We start from the raw sequence: 20,289 nt of genomic DNA, 5'->3' as shown, positions 1-20,289 counted from the left end.
TCCCAGTGTCATCACAGGGTCCTTATAAGAGGGAGGTAGAGGGTCAGAGGCATAGAGACAGGAGATGCTGCTCTGCTGGCTGTGAGGATGGAGGGAGGGGCTGCGAGCCAGGGATGTGGTACCTCTAGAAGCTGGAAAAGCGGGGAGCCAATGCTCCCCTGGAGCCTCCAGAGGTTACCAGTCCCATGAACCCATCTCGTACTTCTGACCTCTAGAACCATAAAGTAATAAATGTGCTGTTGTAAGCTGTGGCATTTGGGGTAGTCTTATTACAGCCGCTTTATCACATGAAGCCCTCACGAGGCCCATGACACATATCAGAAGCGGTTGCTCCTGTTAGTATGTCAGAAGGAGTTTTGGAATGGGGAGTGCAGACCTGGGCTGGGGGCAGGCAGTGGGTGTACACCTGCAGGCCCTAACACATCCCCCTGGTAACTAAACCTGAGCCCCGAGTTTCCTGCTGGCCAAAGTGAAAAGGGACAGACTATTGGGGGGCTGTGTGACCCTCACAGCCCACAAGCAGAAAGCTTCCCCCTGCCTTCCCTTGGGGCCTGGAGCAGTTCCCTGGAGGCTCCACACAGCTAGCTTGAGCCCAGGACCTGGTAGGGTCAAGCCTGCCTCCGTGTGGGGTCCCCATCCACCAGTTACCTGGGAGGGATCTACAGCCGAGGGAATTTGTTCGGGGAGTCTAGGGCGAGAGGTCAGTCTGGCTCCCACTTGGAGGTAGCTCTCTTTGTCTGGACAGTCCTAGCAGTCAGACCAGGCGCCCGCTGAACCGCCACAGCCAGGAGCCCTAGTTCCAGCCAGGGAGGGGTCCGCTGAAAATTTCATCCCTGATGCTCTTTTCTGTATGTTTGAAGGTTTTTGTGAAACACAATGAACTTTAAAATGCTTAGCCTTACAGGGACTTCCGTGGCAGTCCACTAGATTAGAACTCCTTGCTTCTAATGCAGGGGGATGTGGGTTCCATCCTTGGTCAAGGAGGTAAGGTCCTGCATGCCACATGATGTGGCCAAAAAATAGAAAAAAAAAAAAACAAAAAAAAACCTTAGATTCACAGCAAAGTGACCAAAATGATACAGAAAATCTCTGAGCGCCCTGCCTCACCTTGTGACTCAAATGGTAAAGAATGTGCCAGCAGTGTAAGAGACCCAGGTTCAATCCCTGGGTTGGGAAGATTACCTGGAGGAGGAAATGACAACCCACTCCAGTATTCTTGCCTGGAAAATCCCATGGACAGAGGAGTCTGATGGCCTCTAGTCCTTGGGGTCGCAAAGAGTTGGACACAACTGAGCGACTGAGGCTTCCACTCTTCTCACTGCTTCACCCAGTTGCCCTGCATGTTACATGTGCCAGCTTACACGGCGAAGGCCGACGTCACAGGTGCAACCCACGTGACTACACTTGTGTGCCCCCTTATGTGTGCTGAGGCTTTAGGGAGAACCAACCAGGTGTCTACAGGGTGCCCCACGCTGGGAGGGGTCGGAGTCCCTGGCGGGCAGCCCACAGACATAACACATCAACTCCAAGGCCCTGTGTCAGTGTATCTTGTTGCTGATGGGTTGACTTAGACCCTTGCTAGGGCAGCGTCCACTTGAGTCCCTCCACTGTGCACCACGGTTGGCACTAAGCCACTCAGACCCCTACACCCCTGACAGCTCAAGGGGCCCCATGTGGGGTCTCCAGGCCTGGGGTGTACTGTGTGTTTGGGGGATATGGCTTTTCTTCATTCTTCATTTTTTAAATTGAAATATGATTTGCATTTCTTACAATTCAGCAGTTTTAGTACATTCACAGTTGTACAACCATTACCTCCAGATGCAGAACATTCCATCCCCCAAAAGAAGCCCTTCCCCCATGACAAGTCACCCCCACCCCCTTTCCAGCCCCTGACAACCAGGAACCCACTCTTTGTCTGTGGATTGGCCCGTTCTGGACGTTTCCCATCAGTGGGATCACATCCCACATGTCCTCCTGTGTCTGCTTCTCTCACTGAGCATCGTGTTCTCAGGTCCCCTCCATATGGCAGCCAGGGTCAGGGCTTTAGCCTTTTTCCTGGCTGAATCATATTCCACTGTGTAGAGGGCCCACATTGTGTATATCCATCCTGTGTATGAACTGGTGGGTCATTTCTGCTTTTTGACTACTGTGAATCGTGCTGGTGTGAACACGCGTACAGACTTTGCTGTGAGCATGTGTTCCAGATGTGACTGAATCTCCTCTGGGGGATGTTTGGGGCCTTGTTAGGGTCCAGGCTGAGGGGGAGTGCTCAGCCTTCCAGACACCTCTTCAGGCGTTGTGCCTCCAGCTGCCCCTGCCCCTCCAGGCCTTCCTCTGGTCCTCCCCACTCTGGTTTTTCTGGAGTCCTGGCTGCAGGGGTATCCACCCCGCCCTCCTCTGCTGCCCCCCAGTGCCCAGCCCCCTGCACCCCCCCGGGAGCAGGTGCTACTCTGTCTCTTTCTCACAATCTTCCCTGGATCCTTGCATCTCTGCCGGGCCCTGGGGAAGGGGACTCTTTGCAGTGCACTGAGCCCTTCTCTCTCAGTCGCCAGGGTGAGCATGTGCTCTGAGGGTCCCTCCAGGCATCCCAGGTGGGCCTGGATGAGGGCGCTGTCCGTTTGCCAGCTGGGCTTCTGGGAAACAGGATGAGGTCACAGCTCGGGAAAGTGCTTTGCAAACTCTCGGCAGCATCCTATGCGGGTTGGGGGGAGGAGCAGCATCATCTGCTGCGTTGTGGGTGTATCTCCCACAGTTGGAGGCCCCGCCTACCCAGCCAGCAGTTCCCACAGCTCCTGGTACTGGCCAGCGCAGAGTTGCTTCCCATGGGAAGCCCCTGGGTCGCTTCCATGGCCAAGGCCCCTGCTCCGGGGTCCTCTGGGGGGAGGGCCTGTCCTGCCTCTCGCAGCACCTGGGCCCCAGGTGTCCCAGGATTGTGGTCCCATCTCTCTCCTCTCATGTCCGTCTTCACCCTGTCTTCTCTTTGTACATGTCCAGATCTCCTTTTTGTAAGGGCACCAGCCGTTACTCCAACATGACCACATTTTAGTTGACTACTTCTGCAGTGACCCCTCCCCAAAGAGGGTCTCATCATGGGCCTCACCCACCCCTACATGCCCAGCCCGGTGGTGGCCTGGGGACCCGAGAGCATCCTGGCAGCCGGACAGCCCCATGCCAGACAGGGACAACCAGCCATCTGGTGATGAGATACAGGGGACAGAGTGTGAGCCCACTTCTGGCAATCCGACCAGTTTCCTGCCCCTGAAATCTAATAACAAAAGTTTATGCTTGTCCTTTGTGGGTCTTCTTTTCATTTCAGTCTCCTAGTAGTTCTTTTTAAAACTGAGACAGAATTTACTCACCTTAAAATTTATTTCTCCAAAGTATATTTGCACAGCTGTACAACCACCACCTTTATGTAATTCCAGAACATTCCATTACCCTAAAAAGAAACCCCATCCTCATTAGCAATGACTCCCCAGCCTCTGACAATCAGGCACTCTCTGTCTGTGGATTGGCTTGTTCTAGACGTTTCCTATCGGTGGAGTCACACCCGGTGTGTCCTTTGTCTGCTTCTCTCACTGAGCATTGTATTCTCGGGGTCTGTCCACACGGTAGCAAGTGTCAGGACTTCCCTCTTTTCCATGGCTGGGTGATGCTCCCGGATATGGACACGTGGTAGTGTTCACCTTTGGTTGCTGTGCATGTGTGGGTTTCCATGTGGACCTGTGTCTCCGTTGCCCCTCATGGGTGCCTGGCAATGGAATCACAGGGTCGTGGGGTGACTTTTCTGAGGACGCTGCCCCATTTCACAGCCCACCTGCCATGTGGGATTCCAGTTTCTCCTCATCCTCCCACACTGGTCCCTGCCGGCTTCATGAATCCAGCCATTTGGGTGGGTGTGGAGTGTGTCCTGCTGGTTTCAGTTTGTGTTTCCCTGTTGCCAGACTGTGTATGTCCTTACCTCTCCTGGTTGCCATTTCTACATGTTCCTTGTCTTCAGCAGTGGCCTCCAGGCCATGTGCCCCCCCACCTCCTCCCCAGCTGTGGGCTGCAGACTGAGTGGGGGTGCAGCATCGGGCCAAGGTGTCCCTGACCTCAGGGATCCTCCCCAACTAGAGTCCTGGGGCACTGGGCAGGTGCAAGGAGGCCTACAGGCCCACCTGCTTCTCCTGGTTATGGGCCAGCATCAAACTGTCCTGGGATGGGGGTGATCAAAAGAAATAGTCCAGGATGGGGCACCTAGCCTGCCGGCTTTGTGCCCCCCAGGCGCTGGCCCTGTTTGTATCTCTGCCTCTGTGCTGGGCTATGGGTCGCAGGGGGAGATGGAGCGGGGGAAGGACAGAAACCCCTCGCCAAGGCAGGAATGGGAGCTAGGTAGGATCTCAGAGCCCTGCCAGGGTGGCCAAGTGGGAGGTTGGGGAGGCTACAGCATGGGCAAAGGCCCTGGGCTGAGCCGCCTGGGGAGGCAGGCACTGAGAGTCAGCTCTAGGGCAGCCAGGACAGGCAGTGAAGTTCAGGGTGCAGGCTGAGGAACCTAGGTCAGACCCAGGAGGGGCCAGCCTTGGTTTCCTCCCCACAGCACGGGGTATATGCCCTTTGAGTTCCTGCTATGGGCACCCCCAGGACAGCCATGGTCCCTGCCAGGCGCATTTGGGCCCGGACTCTGGGGGGCAGCGATTTGGGGAAACTGAGGCTGGGGTGGGGAGGGTGCCAGGGCAGCAAGGTACAGGCCGGCAGCAGCAGGGTTCAGGCTGGTGGCGGCAGGCCGGCATTGTTGACAGCCGTCTGTGGCTAGAATCCGCCCCGTTCAGTAATTCTCTGCACTCTGCCAGTAATCGCCCTGACTTACCAGGCAGGCATCATTTCCTGAAAGTCAGCCGGCCTTAGGGGAAGTAGGCGCCGGCGGTGACTAAACCAACATGCAAATGCAGCCGGGCGGGCGCGGGCTGAGGGCTGAGGGCCGGCCGGGCTGAGCCCCCGCGGTCATGAGGCAGCTGCTCCTGCTGCCTCCCAGAGACCCTGCCATCACCATGTCCCAGCTGCGCTTCTGGCTGCAGTTCGCCACTATCGGCAAGGTAATCCTGCTCCTGCTGGGCGCCCAGGGCCGGCGGGGTGGCGGGGTGGCGCAGCGGAACGGGAGTGGGGGGGGGTGGGGGGGGGTGGGCCGGCCCGTGGGAACAACCAGGGTGGGGGTGGGGAGGCGGCTCCGTCCGGCTCTTTTGGCAGCCAGGGTGATTCCGCTGGAGTTTTCCGAGCAGAGCCACGTGGGATGTGGGGACAGCCAGGGAGGGTAGGCAAGGGGGAAACGGGGGGCCAGAGCCGTCCCACCTGGAGTCTCGGGGGCATTCCGGGCACGGCAGCACTGGCTCCATGGGCCGGGGTGGGGCACGGCTTGAGACGGGCTCTGATGGGACAGGTAGGAATGGTCCTTTCCTGTCCTTCTGTCCTCCCATCCCTCCATCCCCGCTTCCCTTTATCCCCCTCTTATCCATCCCCCTGACCCCGTCCCCCCATCCCTCTGTTTCCTGGTCTGCCCTCGGGGCCCTGGATCTGTGTCTGAAGGGCGTTTCTGGTGTTGCTTCCCCAGCTGGGAGGGGTTGCTGAGCAGACCCAGAGCCAGGTCTAGCCTTGGGGCTGTCCTATTCCATCCTGCTGGGTACTGGTGGTGGATGTGAGATGGGGGCATTGCTGCGTGGGCAGCTCCTCCAGGTCCTTCCAGCTCCTCACTGGTCCGGGGTCTCTGGGATGCTGAGAGAACTGTCAGGGTAACCAGCCAGCTCCCCACTCGGGGGCTGCAGTGGAAGGAGCAGGGTGGGGACACAGGTCAGGAGGTGACGGAGGGTGGGGTGGACACAGGCTGCTGCGTTGGCTCTGGTGAGGGCCGGGGAGCTGCCGCCCTGGCCTAACTGGGCCTTGGGACCCAGAGAGGGTGGATCTGGGTTCAGTCGTCTTGCGGGTCTGCCGAGGGTCAGGTCCTGACATGGGCAGGCACCCTCTCACTCGCATCCAAATACCCACCCTGTGCAGGGCAGGAGGGGCCCTGGGAGCCCCACCCCCAACCCTGGTGACCCCAGTGAGGCCCCACCTCTCTTTGCCCCTGAGGATCCAGGGGCCCCCAGATGATGCTGGCTGCCCCTCCGGGCGTCTGGTAGGGACAGTGTCCACAGACTGGGGAGAGGGCACCCGCTTCCTTAATAAATTGTACTTTTCAGAACAGGGTTAGGTTTATAGCGAAGCTGTGGATCAGTTCAGGGTCCCCGTGGGTCATACCTCAGCTAAGCACCGCCTGCGTCCCAGCTGATGGGCTAGTGCTGATATGTCATCCTCATCCAAGGTCTGCACAAGGTCCCCTTGTCCTCTCTGCCCCAGGACCTCATGTCACCAGACCCCCTTGGTCTTGCCATTGTCTCGTCTTGGGAGTGGGGGCCTGGGCAGTTGTGGGTGGAGAGCCCAGGCCGATTGTCCTGCAGGATGTCCCCAGTCTGGGCTTGTCTGGTGTTTTCTTGTGGTCACCCTGGGACCATGGATTCCTAGGGGAGGGACCCAGGAGGGGACGTGCCTTTCTCATCTGTCACAGCAGGGGTTCCTGCTGCCAACCTTGACCTGACCTCCTGGTTCCTCCATGGGGGAGGGGGTGTCCTTCCCCTGCACACTGTCCTGGGAAGGGTCTCTGTGCAGCCCTCTCAGAGGGTACAGTCCCCTTCAGCCCAGGGACTCTGCCATGGTCTGGCCCCCCAGCCCTGCCCTGCTTCTTGCCCACTGCTCAGCAACTGTTCTGCCTTCAGGGAGCAGGGCAACCCCTCAGGGCTCCAGGTCTGCTGGCTGATGGCCCGGGCCATCATCACTCTGCCCAAGCTCAGTGCCACGCACTGGGAGGACCACGCATATGTGGTGCCAGGGGATTTCAGCAATGACAACTTTCTGTGCTTATACCCAGACCCACCCCAGCCAGCCTCAGTGTCTGGGGACCTCATTGTCCACCAGACTCGGGATGGGCCACCTCTGACCCTAGCTGACCAGGGATGGGCCGGGGAGCAGGCACGCCAGACCCCCCAGCCCTTGCTAGCTCAGTGTCCCCTGAGATGGGTGCTCTGGCCTGTTGAGTCACCCAACTCTTGTGTGAGGGGGCCAGGAGCCTCAAGTGGATCATAGAGCACCTCTTCCTGCTCCTGGGGTTGGCATTCCCCTCCTGCTTCCCTTCCTGCTCTGTCCCAACCTCAAAGATTTTATTCACTGCCTCACCTGGATTGGACCAGGTCATGGGGTCCTGCCACTGCAGGCAGTGGGGGAGGCTGGGGCCTGTCCCCCCAACACCATGAGACCAGGCTGTGCATGGTGGGGGGCAGAGGCCAGTAGGAGCAACTGGGCTGTGGGAAGCCATCTTCCTAGGGCCCCCAGCCTCAGACTGGCTGATCTGGCCCTGCCCCTGCCATGACCCTTCCTGCCATTCCCCCTGTCCTCTGGGCACGGTGGGTCCCACCTGCCTGTTTGGGTTCCCCTGCCTGCTAGCATGGGAGCATGGGGGTCTGGGGAAGCTGGTCATTGTCACCTGGAGGTCCCCTCACCCCAGGGCGGGGGCAGGTGGTTCCCATGTAGATCAGTGGGAGGGGAGCCCCAGAAACACTCTGTAGGGGGGTGGGGCAGGGCTTGGCACTGCCTGAGCCAGGATAGTCTTAGTGACCTGGGACTGAGGGGACGTCCCCCTCTACTGCCCCCACCCAGCCAGGAGCTAGCTCAGCTGCGGCCTCCAGGCCCCAGCCGGGCACATCGGGTGGGCCCCACTCCCTGGTGTCCCTTCCTCCCCAGAGTCCACTGATCTTGAGTCCCTAGGTCAGAGACCCAGCTGGTCTGTCCCACCCACCTTCCTTGCCTCCCTCATCCCCTGCCACAGGTTAGTGGGACAAATGCAGCCTTCCTGGCAGCCCGCCTCAGCCCACTTGGCTGTGGCCCTCCGACCACCCTAGTGGGCAGTGACCTGTGGAAGGTGCCCTGGTTGCTCCCAAAGGGCTTGTTCCCTCCTCCTCCGCCTTGGCCCCACCTCCTCCTTGGCCCCTCCCTGCTCAGGAAATGCTCCCACTGACATGCCCTCTGGGACCACAGTCTGTCCATAACCCGCCCCATGTCAAGCAGGCTGGGAGGCTCCTTCCCTGGAGTGATCAGCTGAGCATACCCCACATTCCGGCACGGAGGGGCTAAGGGAGGTGGTTGGGGCCTTCACCTTCCCCAGCTCCAGGCACTGGGGGGCCCCTGAATCTTGGTATCACCCCTTCACAAGGATGGGTGTGCCCTAAGTAGACTACAGCGTGTACTTGTGGGGTCTGCTTTCTCTCACCTCCCCTTACTTTTCCCCCTTTAAAAAAAAACAAACAGCTTTATTGCTATAATTCACATACCATACAGTTGACCCATTTGAAATGTGTAGTTCAGTGTTTGCAGTGCATTCAGAGTCATGCAAGTGTCATCTCTGTTTAGTTCCAGAACATCCCGTCACCCCCCGAAGACACCCCATCCCCAAGAGCAGTCACTCCCCTCTCCTCCCTAGCCTCTGACCACCAGGAACCCACTCAGCCCCAGAACTCAGCCTGTTCTGGACGTTTCCCATCAGTGGAATCACATGCTGCGTGTCCTTCTCTGTCTGCTTCTCTGAACATCATGTTCTCAGGGCCCATCCACATGGTAGTGAGTGTCAGAGCTTTCTCTCTTTCTGTGGCCAAGCATCATCCACGGCATGACTGGACCTGTGGCTCTGCCTGTGTGGCCTCACAGCCGCCCATACCTAGCCTGTCTTCCAGGACTCCTCATACCTCGATGACCTCTCCAATGCTTCCATCTTCTCCTCGTCCGTGGACTCCCTCTCGGACATAGCTGACACGCCCGACTTCCCACCCGCTGACAGCCTCAGCCAGGTGCCTACCATCTGGGATGTGAGCACTGGCCCCTCCGCCCACGACAAGGTCAGTGCACCCAGCCTCCAAGCTGGCAGCCATGCCAAGGCCATTCAGACCCAGACAATGCTGCTACTCAAGGTTGCTCGTGTCTCCCATGCAGGCCTGAAGATGCAGGGGCTCCCAATGGGAAGGGGGACTCTGGGGAGCATAGCACACACTAGTGGATGTTGGTGGATATCTGCCCAGCTGCCCTGACAGGCTCAGTGCCCGTGAAACTCCTGGACCCTCAGGAAGGGTCAGGGGGATGTGACATGCCCAGAGCAGGTACAGTAGGCAACCCAGGCCCAACCCCACCTCTGGCTGCAGGGGCCCAGTAGGGCAGTAACCCTGCCCTCCCCTCACCAGGGCCCTCCCACCGGCTCCTAGCCTCTGCCAGGCCCAAGCGGGCAGCTGAAACCCCACACGTACTCCTGCTGTGGCCAGCAGGGCTGCAGGAACCTGAGTCAGCCTTCCAGGAACCTGAGCCCAAGGCTGTTTGTTTGTTTTTGTTAATTCAAAAAAAAAAAAAAAAAAAAGGGAGAGGGAATTGAGGGTAGGTTTCTGATCTCCTTGTACCTCATTTCTATTTTATTTTCATTTCAAGAAAACTGTGTTGGTTTTTTTTTAAACTTCCCTGGTGGTCCAGGGGCCAAGACTGTGCTTCTACATAGGGAGGCACAGGTTTGATCCCAGATAGGGAACTAAGATCCCACATGCTGCGCAGCACAGCCGCCCACCCCCCCACCCCCCCCCCCCCGCCTAAAAAAAAGAAAAGGAAACTACACTTTGATTAAAAAAACAAAAGTTTGTTTTTACTTTCCTTCCAGTTTTATTGAGATGTAATTGACACATGGCACTAAGTTTAAGGAGATGCATACACAGCACAACGATTGACTTGCCTATGTCATGAAAAAGGACCACAATAAGTCAGTGAACATCCACTGTCTCGTATCAATACAATAATAAAGAGATAGAGGGATTTCCCTGGTGGCCCAGTGGTAAGAACTCAGCGCTGTCACTGTTGGGGGCCTGGGTTCAATACCCGGTTGGGGAACTAAGAGCCCACAAGCCACACAGCATAGCCAAAAAAGGAAAAAAAAAAAGAAGTAGAAAACCTTTTTTTTCCTTGTACCCAGAACTCCTTGCATTTACTGTTAACTTTCATATACAATGTACAGCAGTGTTCTCTACTTATCATGCTGCCCGTTGCGTTCCTAATTCTTACTTATCTAGTGCTTTGTGTGCCCCTAGTACTTATTTATGCAGCAGATCTAAGCAGGCAGGCAGCAGGAGGGAGGCTTGTAGCCATCTGAGGGGCATGAGGACAATCGGGCAAGCCCTCCTGGAGGCTGGGGGCCTATCCAGGCACTTCAGCCCCACCTCTGGCCTACAGGCTCATGACCCCTCTTCCTGCCTCTCCCCTCCAGCTGTTCCCGCCCAGTGGGGCATTTACAGGCCTCGAGGACCCTGTGTCCTCCCTCCCCAGCACCCCACTTCTCATCAGCTACCAGGTGAGCCAGGTACCTTCCCTAGCCCTGCCCACCCCTCCTGGGCACTAGGGAGGGCCACTCAGGCACTTGCTGTGTGCAGAGTCTGGGCCAGCTTGGGAGCATGGTCTATTTTACAGACAGGGAAACTGGGGTCCCAGGGAGGCACCATGCTGTGGGGGGCAGAGGGGGAGGGTAACACCTTCCCATCACCTGAGTCACTGGGCTGGCTAGTGGTCCAGGCCCCTGCCCCTGATGGGGAGCCTGGCGGGCCGCAGGGGACAAGACAGTCCCCAGTATGACAGCACCTCTCCTCAGGCTCAGAGTCAGCCTGAGGAGGACGACGAGGCTGAGGAGGATGAGGCGGAGGAGCTGGGCCATGCGGAGACGTACGCTGACTATGTGCCATCCAAGTGTGAGTGTCCTGCTATGGAGACCCCCAGCTGCACAGTGCCTGGGGCCTGGGTCCTCTGGCCTGGGGTGCCCATTTCAGGGGTCTCTGAAGGTCCCAGGGAACCTTAAACTGCCAGAGCAGGTGTGGGTGCTGAGGGTGGTCTCCTGAGGGACTCTTCTGTAATCAGGGTTGTGATCCTCACCTGGCACAAAACCAGCCACAGGCCGATGTTGCAATGGAGAGGCAGGCTGCCTTCCTCTGCACCTGGGAGGGTTTTAGGAATCTGCCACCTGCTGGCACTATGCTGATGGGCCCTCCCCTCCACTTCGTGGGGTGTGCCATGCCCATCCTGGCCCCAGGCAGACCTCCCTAGTGCCCTGGTCACGTCCAGGCCACGCCCCTGACCTGGTCCCTCGGCACATCCCTACAGCCAAGATCGGGAGGCAGCACCCGGACCGTGTGGTGGAGACCAGCACGCTGTCCAGCGTCCCACCGCCAGACATCACCTACACCCTCGCCCTACCCTCCTCAGACAGCGGGGCCCTATCTGCCCTGCAGCTGGAGGCCATCACCTACGCCTGTCAGGTGATCCCGGGGTCTCCCACTGGGTCTGCGGCCTGCGTGGGGATAGTCTCAGTGCCCACCCTGACCCTGTCGAACGCTGACCCCCTCTTCCCCCACCCCCGCAGCAACATGAGGTCCTGCTCCCCAGCGGGCAGCGCGCGGGCTTCCTCATCGGCGATGGCGCGGGTGTGGGTAAGGGCCGCACGGTGGCCGGCGTCATCCTGGAGAACTATCTGCGAGGCAGGAAGAAGGCCTTGTGGTGAGCTGCCTTCCCTGGGTGCGGGGTGGGCCCGCAGCCTGGGAGGGGGCTCCTGAAGCCTACTGGCCCACAACCCCAGGTTCAGCGTCTCCAATGATCTCAAGTACGACGCGGAGCGCGACCTCCGGGACATCGCCGCCCCCGGCATCGCGGTGCACGCACTGAGCAAGGTGGGTGGGCCGCAGCCCCAAACCTGGTGCTGGTCGGGGTCGCGAAGCCCAGCTCTGGCCAAGCCACCGCATGCACAGATGTCCGCTCCCTTCTCCAGATCAAGTACGGCGACAACACTACCTCAGAGGGCGTTCTCTTCGCCACCTACTCCGCCCTGATTGGTGAGAGCCAGGCGGGTGGGCAGCACCGCACGCGCATCCGGCAGATCCTGGAGTGGTGCGGGGAGGCCTTCGATGGCGTGGTATCCTCGCTGGGATGGGGGCGGGGCGGAGCGCAGAGGCGGGGCTAGAGGGGCGGGGTCTAGGACATGGAGCCGGGAGACCCTGACAAGTCCCATCCTGGGAGGCTCTGGAGGGGTGGAAGTGCGGGAGGAATTCCCGCCAGGGAGGGTCTGATGTCCCACGCTCGCCCTCAGTGACCGTTGCTACCCGTCCCTGGCTGTCTGCCTAGGCCTCCTGGCTCCAATGGGCCGGACCTATGTCCACAGGGTCAGGGTGGTGGTGGCTGAGACACTCCAGGCGGTGAGACTCAAGGTCTGGAGAGTACTTCCTGCCCTGTCCTCATCCAGCCCCCTAGTAGTGGAGCTGAGTGGGCCGGCAAGGCCAGGCAATCCAAAGGGGAGCCAGGCCAGAGGCCCCCCCTGCCCCAGCTTTGCCAGCTGGTGTGGGTCCCATGCCTCTCCCTCCTTTGCTCTTAAGCCTGAGATCACTTCCTTTTTGCTCACACCAAACTTGTAGGAAAATGAAATGTAGGAGAGTATAAGCTAGAGTCTGATGTTTGTGTCCTGTCCACCTCTTCTTGTTTCACACACTCCTTTTACCAGTAACAATCTTCCAGAGGACCCACCTTGGCCTCCCCACAGCTGGGCATTCAAGGGCCACAACTTCTCCTGGGGATTTCTGCAGGGGCCCACAGAGGATCCTCAAGCTCTATCCTCCCAGGATCCACCCTTGTTCCCAGAAGTGGGGCAGCTGCATTCTCCAGAGGCTCCCCCTTCCTCTTGATGAGAGGAGACCTGGGGTCCTCTGCTCACAGGGCAAAGTCTGTACAGAGGCCCTCAAGCAAGACACAGCAGCAGGTCTATTGATGCATCAGCTCAGCAACAGCATGAAAAATAACAAGGTTAACCTCACTGGGGGGTAGCCTGTCGGCATCAGGCTAACCTTCTCACCCATGTTCCCACAAGTTCTCCATCAACCCTCTATACATTTGTGTGGACACGTGCGCACACACATGGTACTCACACCTTGTCTTTCAGATAGGTTTGTAAAAGACTTACTTGTCTGTAACTTGCTCCCCTGAAAACATGAAGAACTTTTTATGTATTCCAACTTCTGTGAACATCACTGGGGTCCAGAGGCTGTTTTCCAGTGGCCCTGGTGGCTAGAGACTCCAGGCACCTTCTGGATTTCCCCCAGCCAGGAAGAGAGGCAGTGTGGTGGGTCTGTGGGGCGGCCTGCCTTCCAGAATAGTCCTTAACCCACGCCCAACCCAGATTGTGTTCGACGAGTGCCACAAAGCCAAGAACGCAAGCTCCACCAAGATGGGCAAGGCCGTGCTAGACCTGCAGAACAAACTGCCCCTGGCCAGGGTGGTCTATGCCAGCGCCACAGGTGAGGGCCCTCTCATCGATGGGTGATACCTGCCCCAGCACAGCTGTAGGGGCATCCGATCTGCAGCCCGGCTCTTGCCAGCTACCTTGCAGCCTCTCTGCAGAGATACCAGCCCCTGTCAGGGGCCTCCCCTCTGACCACTGGCTGTGGGCACTTTTCCAAGAGCCTCAGGTCCCTGTTGCTGGCCCTCGTGCCATTTCTGGGGCCCCATCCAAGGCTGCCAACCTAGCCAGGTCAGAGGAGCTGACAGCGGCCCCCCTCCCCAGGTGCTTCTGAGCCCCGGAACATGATCTACATGAGCCGCCTGGGCATCTGGGGTGAGGGCACGCCCTTCCGGACCTTCGAGGAATTTCTGCATGCCATCGAGAAGAGGTGCGCTCTTCATGCCCACGTGATGGAGGTGGGGCTGCAGAGGGCCCTGCTTCTCATATGTGAAGGTGCACCCCTCCCACCCACTCTCCTGTGGCAACCAGGGGAGTCTTGGAATGAAAATTCCGTGCTTTTTCTGCCTAGTACTCCAATCATCTCAGGGGAAGGGCCCTCCCCTGCCCCCTCCCAAGGGAGACCACTTTCTCTTTCCAAGGCTCACCCACAGGGCCTTTGCATATGCTCTCTGCCCCACACACCGCACCCTGTGCACCTAGTCCTTCCTCACTCTCCGCAGTGACAGCCCCTACCTCGCTGGCTCCATTTCTTGGGACCTAGCATGTGGTCCCTAGCTGGCACCCAGGCAGCCTGTGCTTGCCCACAGGGGTGTGGGCGCCATGGAGATTGTGGCCATGGACATGAAGGTCAGTGGCATGTACATCGCTCGCCAACTCAGCTTCTCTGGTGTCACCTTCCGCATTGAGGAGATCCCGCTGACCCCAGCCTTCGAGCGCATCTATAACCGGGCAGCCTTGCTGGTGAGCCTCTGACCTAACAGACAGCCTCGGTGTCCCCTTGGAGTTCTGCCCCATCACCTTCAGCATCTCCCCTTGAGGGCGCCACTCAGATTAGTCAGACTGTAGACAGGAGGAAGCGGCTGGCCCACCCACCTCATCCTTGGCGGGAGCCCAGCATCTCAATCCCATTCTAGCTGGGGATTCTGTCGGACTCCCCTCCCCCACGTTGCCCCCAGGCGTGATCCAGAGCTGGTGGCCATTTCAGGTTCTCTCTATGGGGCCGTTCTAGGTGTTACAGGGTGTGGAACAGCCTCTCTGGCCCGACCAGGTCAATACCAAGAACCCCCTCCCTGGTGACAACTACAGATGCCCCAGACATGGCCCGCTGTCCCCTGGGGGCCAGTGGCAGGAGGCGGGCAGGGCAGATATCCCCACCACTCTGGAGGTGTTGGCCATTTACCCTCTGATTACATGAGTGCCATTTTCACCGTGGCTTTCCAAACGTTATACATCTTGGATTTTTAGCATTTCTGACCATCCAGCTATCGCCAGGGCCTCTGTATAGCCCCACTTACAGCCCCCATTCTCTGGCCCTACATTTCTGTGGGGTGGGGGCCGGCAGTAGCAAGCTGAGCTTTGCATGTCGTTGCAGTGGGCCGAGGCCCTGGGCGTGTTCCAGCAGGCAGCCGATTGGATTGGCCTGGAGTCGCGCAAGTCCCTGTGGGGCCAGTTCTGGTCAGCTCATCAACGCTTCTTCAAGTACCTGTGTGTGGCCGCCAAGGTGCACCGGCTGGTGGAGCTGGCCCAGGAGGAGCTGGCACAGGACAAGGTGAGCTGGGCTGGGCTGAGTCCCCAGAAAGAAGCGGGCACAGGCTTGTGTGGAGAACGGGGTTGTCTGGGAGCTGAGGCCAGCCATTGGTGCCAGGTTAACGTCCCAGGGGATGTGGGCTTGTTAGGGTCTGGCAGCCTGAGTAACACAAGGGAGGGAGGACGGAGTAACAGGCCAGCCCCACGTTCCCAGCTGCAGGGGCGGGTGTGGGAGCAGGGGTACCAAGCCTGCTCACACACACCCTCCCCCTGCAGTGTGTGGTCATCGGGCTGCAGTCCACAGGTGAGGCACGGACCCGAGAGGTGCTGGGCGAGAAGGAGGGACAGCTTGATGGCTTCGTGTCCGCCGCTGAGTGAGTGACAACTTTAGGGCCCTTTCCCTGTGTGACCAACCCTGGGGCCGACCTGGAGCCTGGCCCTGCCTGTGACCCCAGCCGAAGGAGCCGACCCCGACCCTCAGAGACCTTAGGTCCAGCCCAGGTTATTAAGCCAGAAAGGGTAACCATGGGGACCCAGCACTCTGTGGGCACCAGCAGGGTCCTGAGACTTTCTAATGAGGCTTCCCCAGGCTTGCCCCCTACATGGGTACTGGGCTGATTCAAGGACTACACAGATTTTAGGGACTGTCCCTGGTGGTCCCTGAAGCCCCTGGCCTCCCTTCTCACCCTGGGCGAGGATCCCAGCACAAGGCCCCTTGCCTGCTCTGCCTCATCCCGTCTCTTCCCGCATGGTCCAGCATGTCCTCCCTTCCCTTGGGCCCCCCACCCTGGGATGCCCCCCTTCTACTTCAGAGCCATCAGTGCTTGCAGGCAGAGCCCCACCCAGCCCCTCACCTATATTTCATCCATTGCCCACCAAGTATGGGTAGGACCCTGGTGGGACCCCTGCCCCTGTCCCTGCAGCTCCTTCCCCCTCTACCCATCTTCTCTGAGTCCCTGTGCTCAGACCCACCCTTGGGGCCCCTTGGTGCTAGGCGTCCACTCCCTGCAGAGTAGCCCTTAACACATGGGACCCAACCCCTCCATGTCTCCCAATGAAAACAAACTCTGCGTCTCACTTTCAGAGGCGTCTTTTTGTCACTAATTCAGAAGCACTTTCCTTCGACCAAGAGAAGGCGAGAGAGAGGAGCAGGCAGTAAGAGAAAGCGTAAGTGCCTGCCACCCACCTGGACCTTGTGCCTATGGCCTCTCACTGCTTCTGCCAGCCCTCCAGCCTCCCTCCTTTCTGACCCTTGACCTGGGTTGGTGTGCTGCCACACAGCCACATGGCCTGAGCCCATCCCCACCCCAGCCCTCCAGCGCAGCTGCTCAGTCAGCAAAAAACCCCAGTGCTGCAGGATGGTGATGTGGCTAGTGCATCCCCAAGGCCTTCAGCATCATCCCCAGAAGACAAGGCCTTGTATTCCCCAGGTGAAAGTGAGCCTGAAACCACACTGGTCCAGGGGACCAGGATGGAGCTTGTACAAAGCACCCCAGGATAGGGGAGTGGCCCGAGCACCTACCTGCAGGCACAGACTGCACCCTGTTCTCGCAGGCAAAGGCTGAGCATCCTCTCATCAGGGGGAAGTGAGGCTCAGAGAGACCAAGCAACTCACCTGAGAGCACACAGCCAGCCTTGGGGCCCAGTCCTGCCCCTCAGGCTGGAAGCGCCCTCCAGGGTGTCTGGGACAGTGTTCAGGTTACTTGGGCCCCTGGACCGCCACCCCTGAGGGCTTGGGCATGTCCTCTGGCCGACCCACCCAGCGCCATCTTGTGAGGTGGGGCACATGGCCTCCCTAGGCACCACTCAAGGACACACTGCTATGTCAGGAAGTCTGGCAGGGTCAGTAACACGTCCCCGCCAGCAGCAGGGCCCAGACATGCCACAGCTGCACAGGGGGAAGGGGCTTGGGCTATAAGCCCTAACCATTCAGGCATGCAGCCTGTCCCTGGGCCACTGGGAGTCTCCCCGGGACCAGGCTGCAGTGACCCTTGACTGCTCCCCTGCAGGGCGGCCACGGGGCCGTGGGGCCAAGGCACCCAGACTGGCGTGTGAGGTGGCAGGTGTGATCCGCATCAGTGACGACAGCAGCACGGAGTCGGACGGCGGCCTGGACAGTGACTTCCACTCCTCGCCCGAGTCCCTGTTGGACGACGATGTGGTCATTGTGGACGCCATCGGGCTCCCGGCCGATGACCGCGGTGAGGCCCAATGCCGCCCTCCCCATCCTTGCTTCTCAGGCTCTGAGCAGGAAGTCAGGGGCACATGAGCAGGGGCAGCCAGGGGTTCGGGGAAAGATTCTAGACCCCCACTACCCATGGACTCCCTCACCCTTGAGGGCCCAGGGCTGGGAGCAGGGCTGTGGACAGGCAGCCTGGTCCAGTTCCCCCTGACCCTCCGGCCCCACAGGCCCCTTGTGCCCCCCACAGCGGGACCTGCACGGCCCCGGTGTCCTGGAGCGGGTTGAGCGGCTGAAGCAGGACTTGCTGGCCAAGGTGCAGGCGCTTGGCCGGGAGCTGCCAGTCAACACCCTGGACGAGCTCATCGACCAGCTGGGGGGCCCAGAGTGTGTGGCTGAGGTGAGCTCTGGTGCCCCCTGGTGGCCAGCTCGGTGGGGGTGGCTCCTGGGTCCAGTGTCCTGCTTTCCCCTTCAGGCAGTGCTGCCCAGGCCCAACCTCCAAACCCCCTCCCTTTCCCTTCCTCTCTTCCTCTCTTCCACTGTGTGCCTGTGCGCTTTCCCGGGACAGGCCCTGGTGCCACCTCAGATCTGTCTTGGTCCTATGTGGTTGGGTTGCAAAAAAAGGACTCAGGAAGATGTAGTGACTGTGCCTGCTGACGACCCCATGGGTACCTGAGCCTAGGGAGAGGCCAGGTTCTGGCAGCCCCCACCACCCACCCACACCCAGGAGCCCCAGGAGCCAGGTGGGGGGACAGATGGGGAAACAGGCCCATGGGGACCAGCCCCTGGGTGGCCACACCAGCTGACAACCTGTCCTCTCTCCCCACCACGGCCATAGATGACCGGCAGGAAGGGCCGCGTAGTGTCCAGACCTGATGGGACAGTGGCGTTCGAGTCACGAGCGGAGCAGGGTCTCTCCATTGATCACGTGAACCTCAGGGAGAAGGAACGCTTCATGAGTGGGGAGAAGGTGGGGGCCCTGGGGCACCCTGTGTGGTGGCTGTATGTGGGCTGAGAGGTGAAGGGCTCTTGATAGACTGGCTGGAGGACCACCAGCTGTGTATAGGGGTGTGTGCTGTGCTTGTGTGCCTGAGTAGGGCCCCCTAGCCCTCACCAGTCCCACTTTCAGTTTGAGTCGTCCAGGTCCTCTGTCAGTCTAATGTCTGCAGGGCCAGCAGACTCTGGGGGTGACTCAAGGTGGTCCTGACTCTAACTCTAAGCCCACAGAGGCCCCTCAGGGACACACATACCTGACTTTGTGTGGGTCACCCTGAATGCTTCCAGTTAACCCAGGGCACATGGGGTGTGGGGCAAGGTGGAGCAGGCTGCCCGCCTTGCCGCCCCTCTGACCCATCGCCGACCCTGTGTCCCAGCTTGTGGCCATCATCTCAGAGGCCTCTAGCTCCGGCATCTCCCTCCAAGCTGACCGCCGGGTCCAGAACCAGCGGCGCCGGGTGCACATGACGCTGGAGCTGCCCTGGAGCGCTGACCGAGCCATCCAGCAGTTTGGTGAGCCCTGTTCCCACCCCAGGCCACGCCCCAGGGGCCCCACCTGGTCCCTAAACACCCCTTCTGCCTCCAGGCCGGACCCACCGCTCCAACCAGGTCTCTGCGCCGGAGTACATCTTCCTCATTTCAGAGCTGGCGGGGGAGCGCAGGTTTGCTTCCATCGTGGCCAAGCGGCTGGAGAGCCTGGTGAGCCTGTAGGCAGGGGGCGGGCTGGTAGCTCCCAAGGGGGGCGGGCCAGGGAGGAGCAAAACATGAGTAACGTGTGATGGCCTCCCATCCTGGGCAGGGGGCTCTGACCCATGGGGACCGCCGTGCCACTGAGTCCCGGGACCTGAGCAAGTACAACTTTGAGAACAAGGTACCTGAGGAGGTGGGGCCCAGGAGAGGAGTGTTCCCGGGGTGCTGAGACCTGGGGTGCCCCAGTCTCTGACATGGCCCTTGGCCCTCCCCACAGTACGGTGCCCGGGCGCTCAGCTGTGTCCTCACCACCATCCTAAGCCAGACGGAGAGCAAGGTGCCACTACCCCAGGGCTACCCCGGAGGGGATGCCGCCTTCTTCCGCGGTGAGCTGGTAGACCCCCCACACATACACACCAGGGGTACAGGAGACACTGGCGGTGAGGGGGAGCCCCGGTAGACTGTGGCCAGCAGTCGTGCGAGGCTCTCCCTCCCCGCAGACATGAAGCAGGGGCTGCTGTCAGTGGGCATTGGAGGGCGCGAGTCCCGGTCCGGCTGCCTGGACGTGGAGAAGGGTGAGTCCCTCGCCAGCTGGCACCTCCAGGATGGGGAGGAGGGGGCGGATATGAGGGGAGAGGGGGAAGACAGGGAGGCCGCCTGGACATAGCCTGAGGCACCCTGCCATCCGCAGACTGCTCCATCAGCAAGTTCCTGAACCGCATCCTGGGGTTGGAGGTGCACAAGCAGAATGCGCTTTTCCAGTACTTCTCCGACACGTTTGACCACCTTATCGCCGCCGACAAGAGGGAGGGCAAATACGACATGGGCATCCTGGGTAAGCCCTGTGGGGATGCCTTCCCCTGGGCCAGGCCCCAGACCACCGCTCACCCCACTTACCCACTCACCCTCTGCAGACCTGGCCCCTGGCATTGATGAGATCTACGAGGAGAGCCAGCAGGTGTTCCTGGCGCCTGGGCACCCGCAGGATGGACAGGTGGTCTTCTACAAGGTGAGCAGCTCTGCCCCGCCCCGGCCCCGGCCCCGCTCACTGCCCCTCCCCACCCTGTTCACCACCCCTCCCAACACCTGACACCTGTGTGCCCGCAGATCAGTGTGGATCGTGGCCTGAAGTGGGAAGAGGCCTACGCCCGGTCACTGGAGCTGACAGGCACCCACGACGGCTTCTACCTCTCCTACAAGGTGGGTCCTACAGCAAGCCCTCAACGCTCTCCCAGGGGCAGGACCCAGGCTGGTGGGTTGTCAGGGGAGGGCAGTGGCCATCCTCACGCCCTCTTGGTTGACATGCTTTCTCGGATAC

The 20,289-nt window shown here is 59.8% G+C and overlaps 1 protein-coding gene and 1 long non-coding RNA gene across 6 annotated transcripts in view; one reads left to right on the top strand and one right to left on the bottom strand.

Annotated features, from left to right (window-relative positions):
• Positions 1–20,289, top strand: part of SBNO2 (strawberry notch homolog 2) — a 42,858-nt gene that overhangs the window by 20,589 nt on the left and 1,980 nt on the right. For 4 of the 5 annotated variants that reach the window (XM_069591958.1, XM_069591955.1, XM_069591956.1 and 1 more), the window contains 24 exons: positions 8,793–8,954; positions 10,355–10,438; positions 10,733–10,829; positions 11,239–11,393; positions 11,498–11,631; positions 11,711–11,801; positions 11,900–12,043; positions 13,298–13,415; positions 13,682–13,787; positions 14,167–14,320; positions 14,952–15,128; positions 15,383–15,480; positions 16,191–16,273; positions 17,116–17,307; positions 17,516–17,685; positions 18,124–18,255; positions 18,659–18,794; positions 18,868–18,980; positions 19,081–19,152; positions 19,249–19,357; positions 19,472–19,546; positions 19,663–19,806; positions 19,886–19,980; positions 20,079–20,171. In XM_069591958.1, coding sequence (XP_069448059.1) covers positions 8,793–8,954; positions 10,355–10,438; positions 10,733–10,829; positions 11,239–11,393; positions 11,498–11,631; positions 11,711–11,801; positions 11,900–12,043; positions 13,298–13,415; positions 13,682–13,787; positions 14,167–14,320; positions 14,952–15,128; positions 15,383–15,480; positions 16,191–16,273; positions 17,116–17,307; positions 17,516–17,685; positions 18,124–18,255; positions 18,659–18,794; positions 18,868–18,980; positions 19,081–19,152; positions 19,249–19,357; positions 19,472–19,546; positions 19,663–19,806; positions 19,886–19,980; positions 20,079–20,171 — 2,934 coding nt within the window. Of the gene's footprint in view, positions 1–4,885; positions 5,076–8,792; positions 8,955–10,354; positions 10,439–10,732; positions 10,830–11,238; positions 11,394–11,497; positions 11,632–11,710; positions 11,802–11,899; positions 12,044–13,297; positions 13,416–13,681; positions 13,788–14,166; positions 14,321–14,951; positions 15,129–15,382; positions 15,481–16,190; positions 16,274–17,115; positions 17,308–17,515; positions 17,686–18,123; positions 18,256–18,658; positions 18,795–18,867; positions 18,981–19,080; positions 19,153–19,248; positions 19,358–19,471; positions 19,547–19,662; positions 19,807–19,885; positions 19,981–20,078; positions 20,172–20,289 lie in introns of those variants that run through there. The other variant, XM_069591959.1, reaches the window with a different exon arrangement.
• On the bottom strand, positions 3,351–5,404 carry LOC138441265 (uncharacterized). The gene is made up of 2 exons (XR_011257295.1): positions 4,850–5,404; positions 3,351–3,751 (listed from the first exon to the last, which is right to left on the bottom strand). It is a non-coding gene; the product is annotated as an uncharacterized lncRNA (long non-coding RNA).

Source organism: Ovis canadensis, chromosome 5 (assembly GCF_042477335.2).
Source record: "Ovis canadensis isolate MfBH-ARS-UI-01 breed Bighorn chromosome 5, ARS-UI_OviCan_v2, whole genome shotgun sequence".
Lineage (NCBI taxonomy): Eukaryota > Metazoa > Chordata > Mammalia > Artiodactyla > Bovidae > Ovis > Ovis canadensis.
Note: the sequence above shows the minus strand (reverse complement) of the source record. Positions and strands in the feature narration are given on the sequence as shown.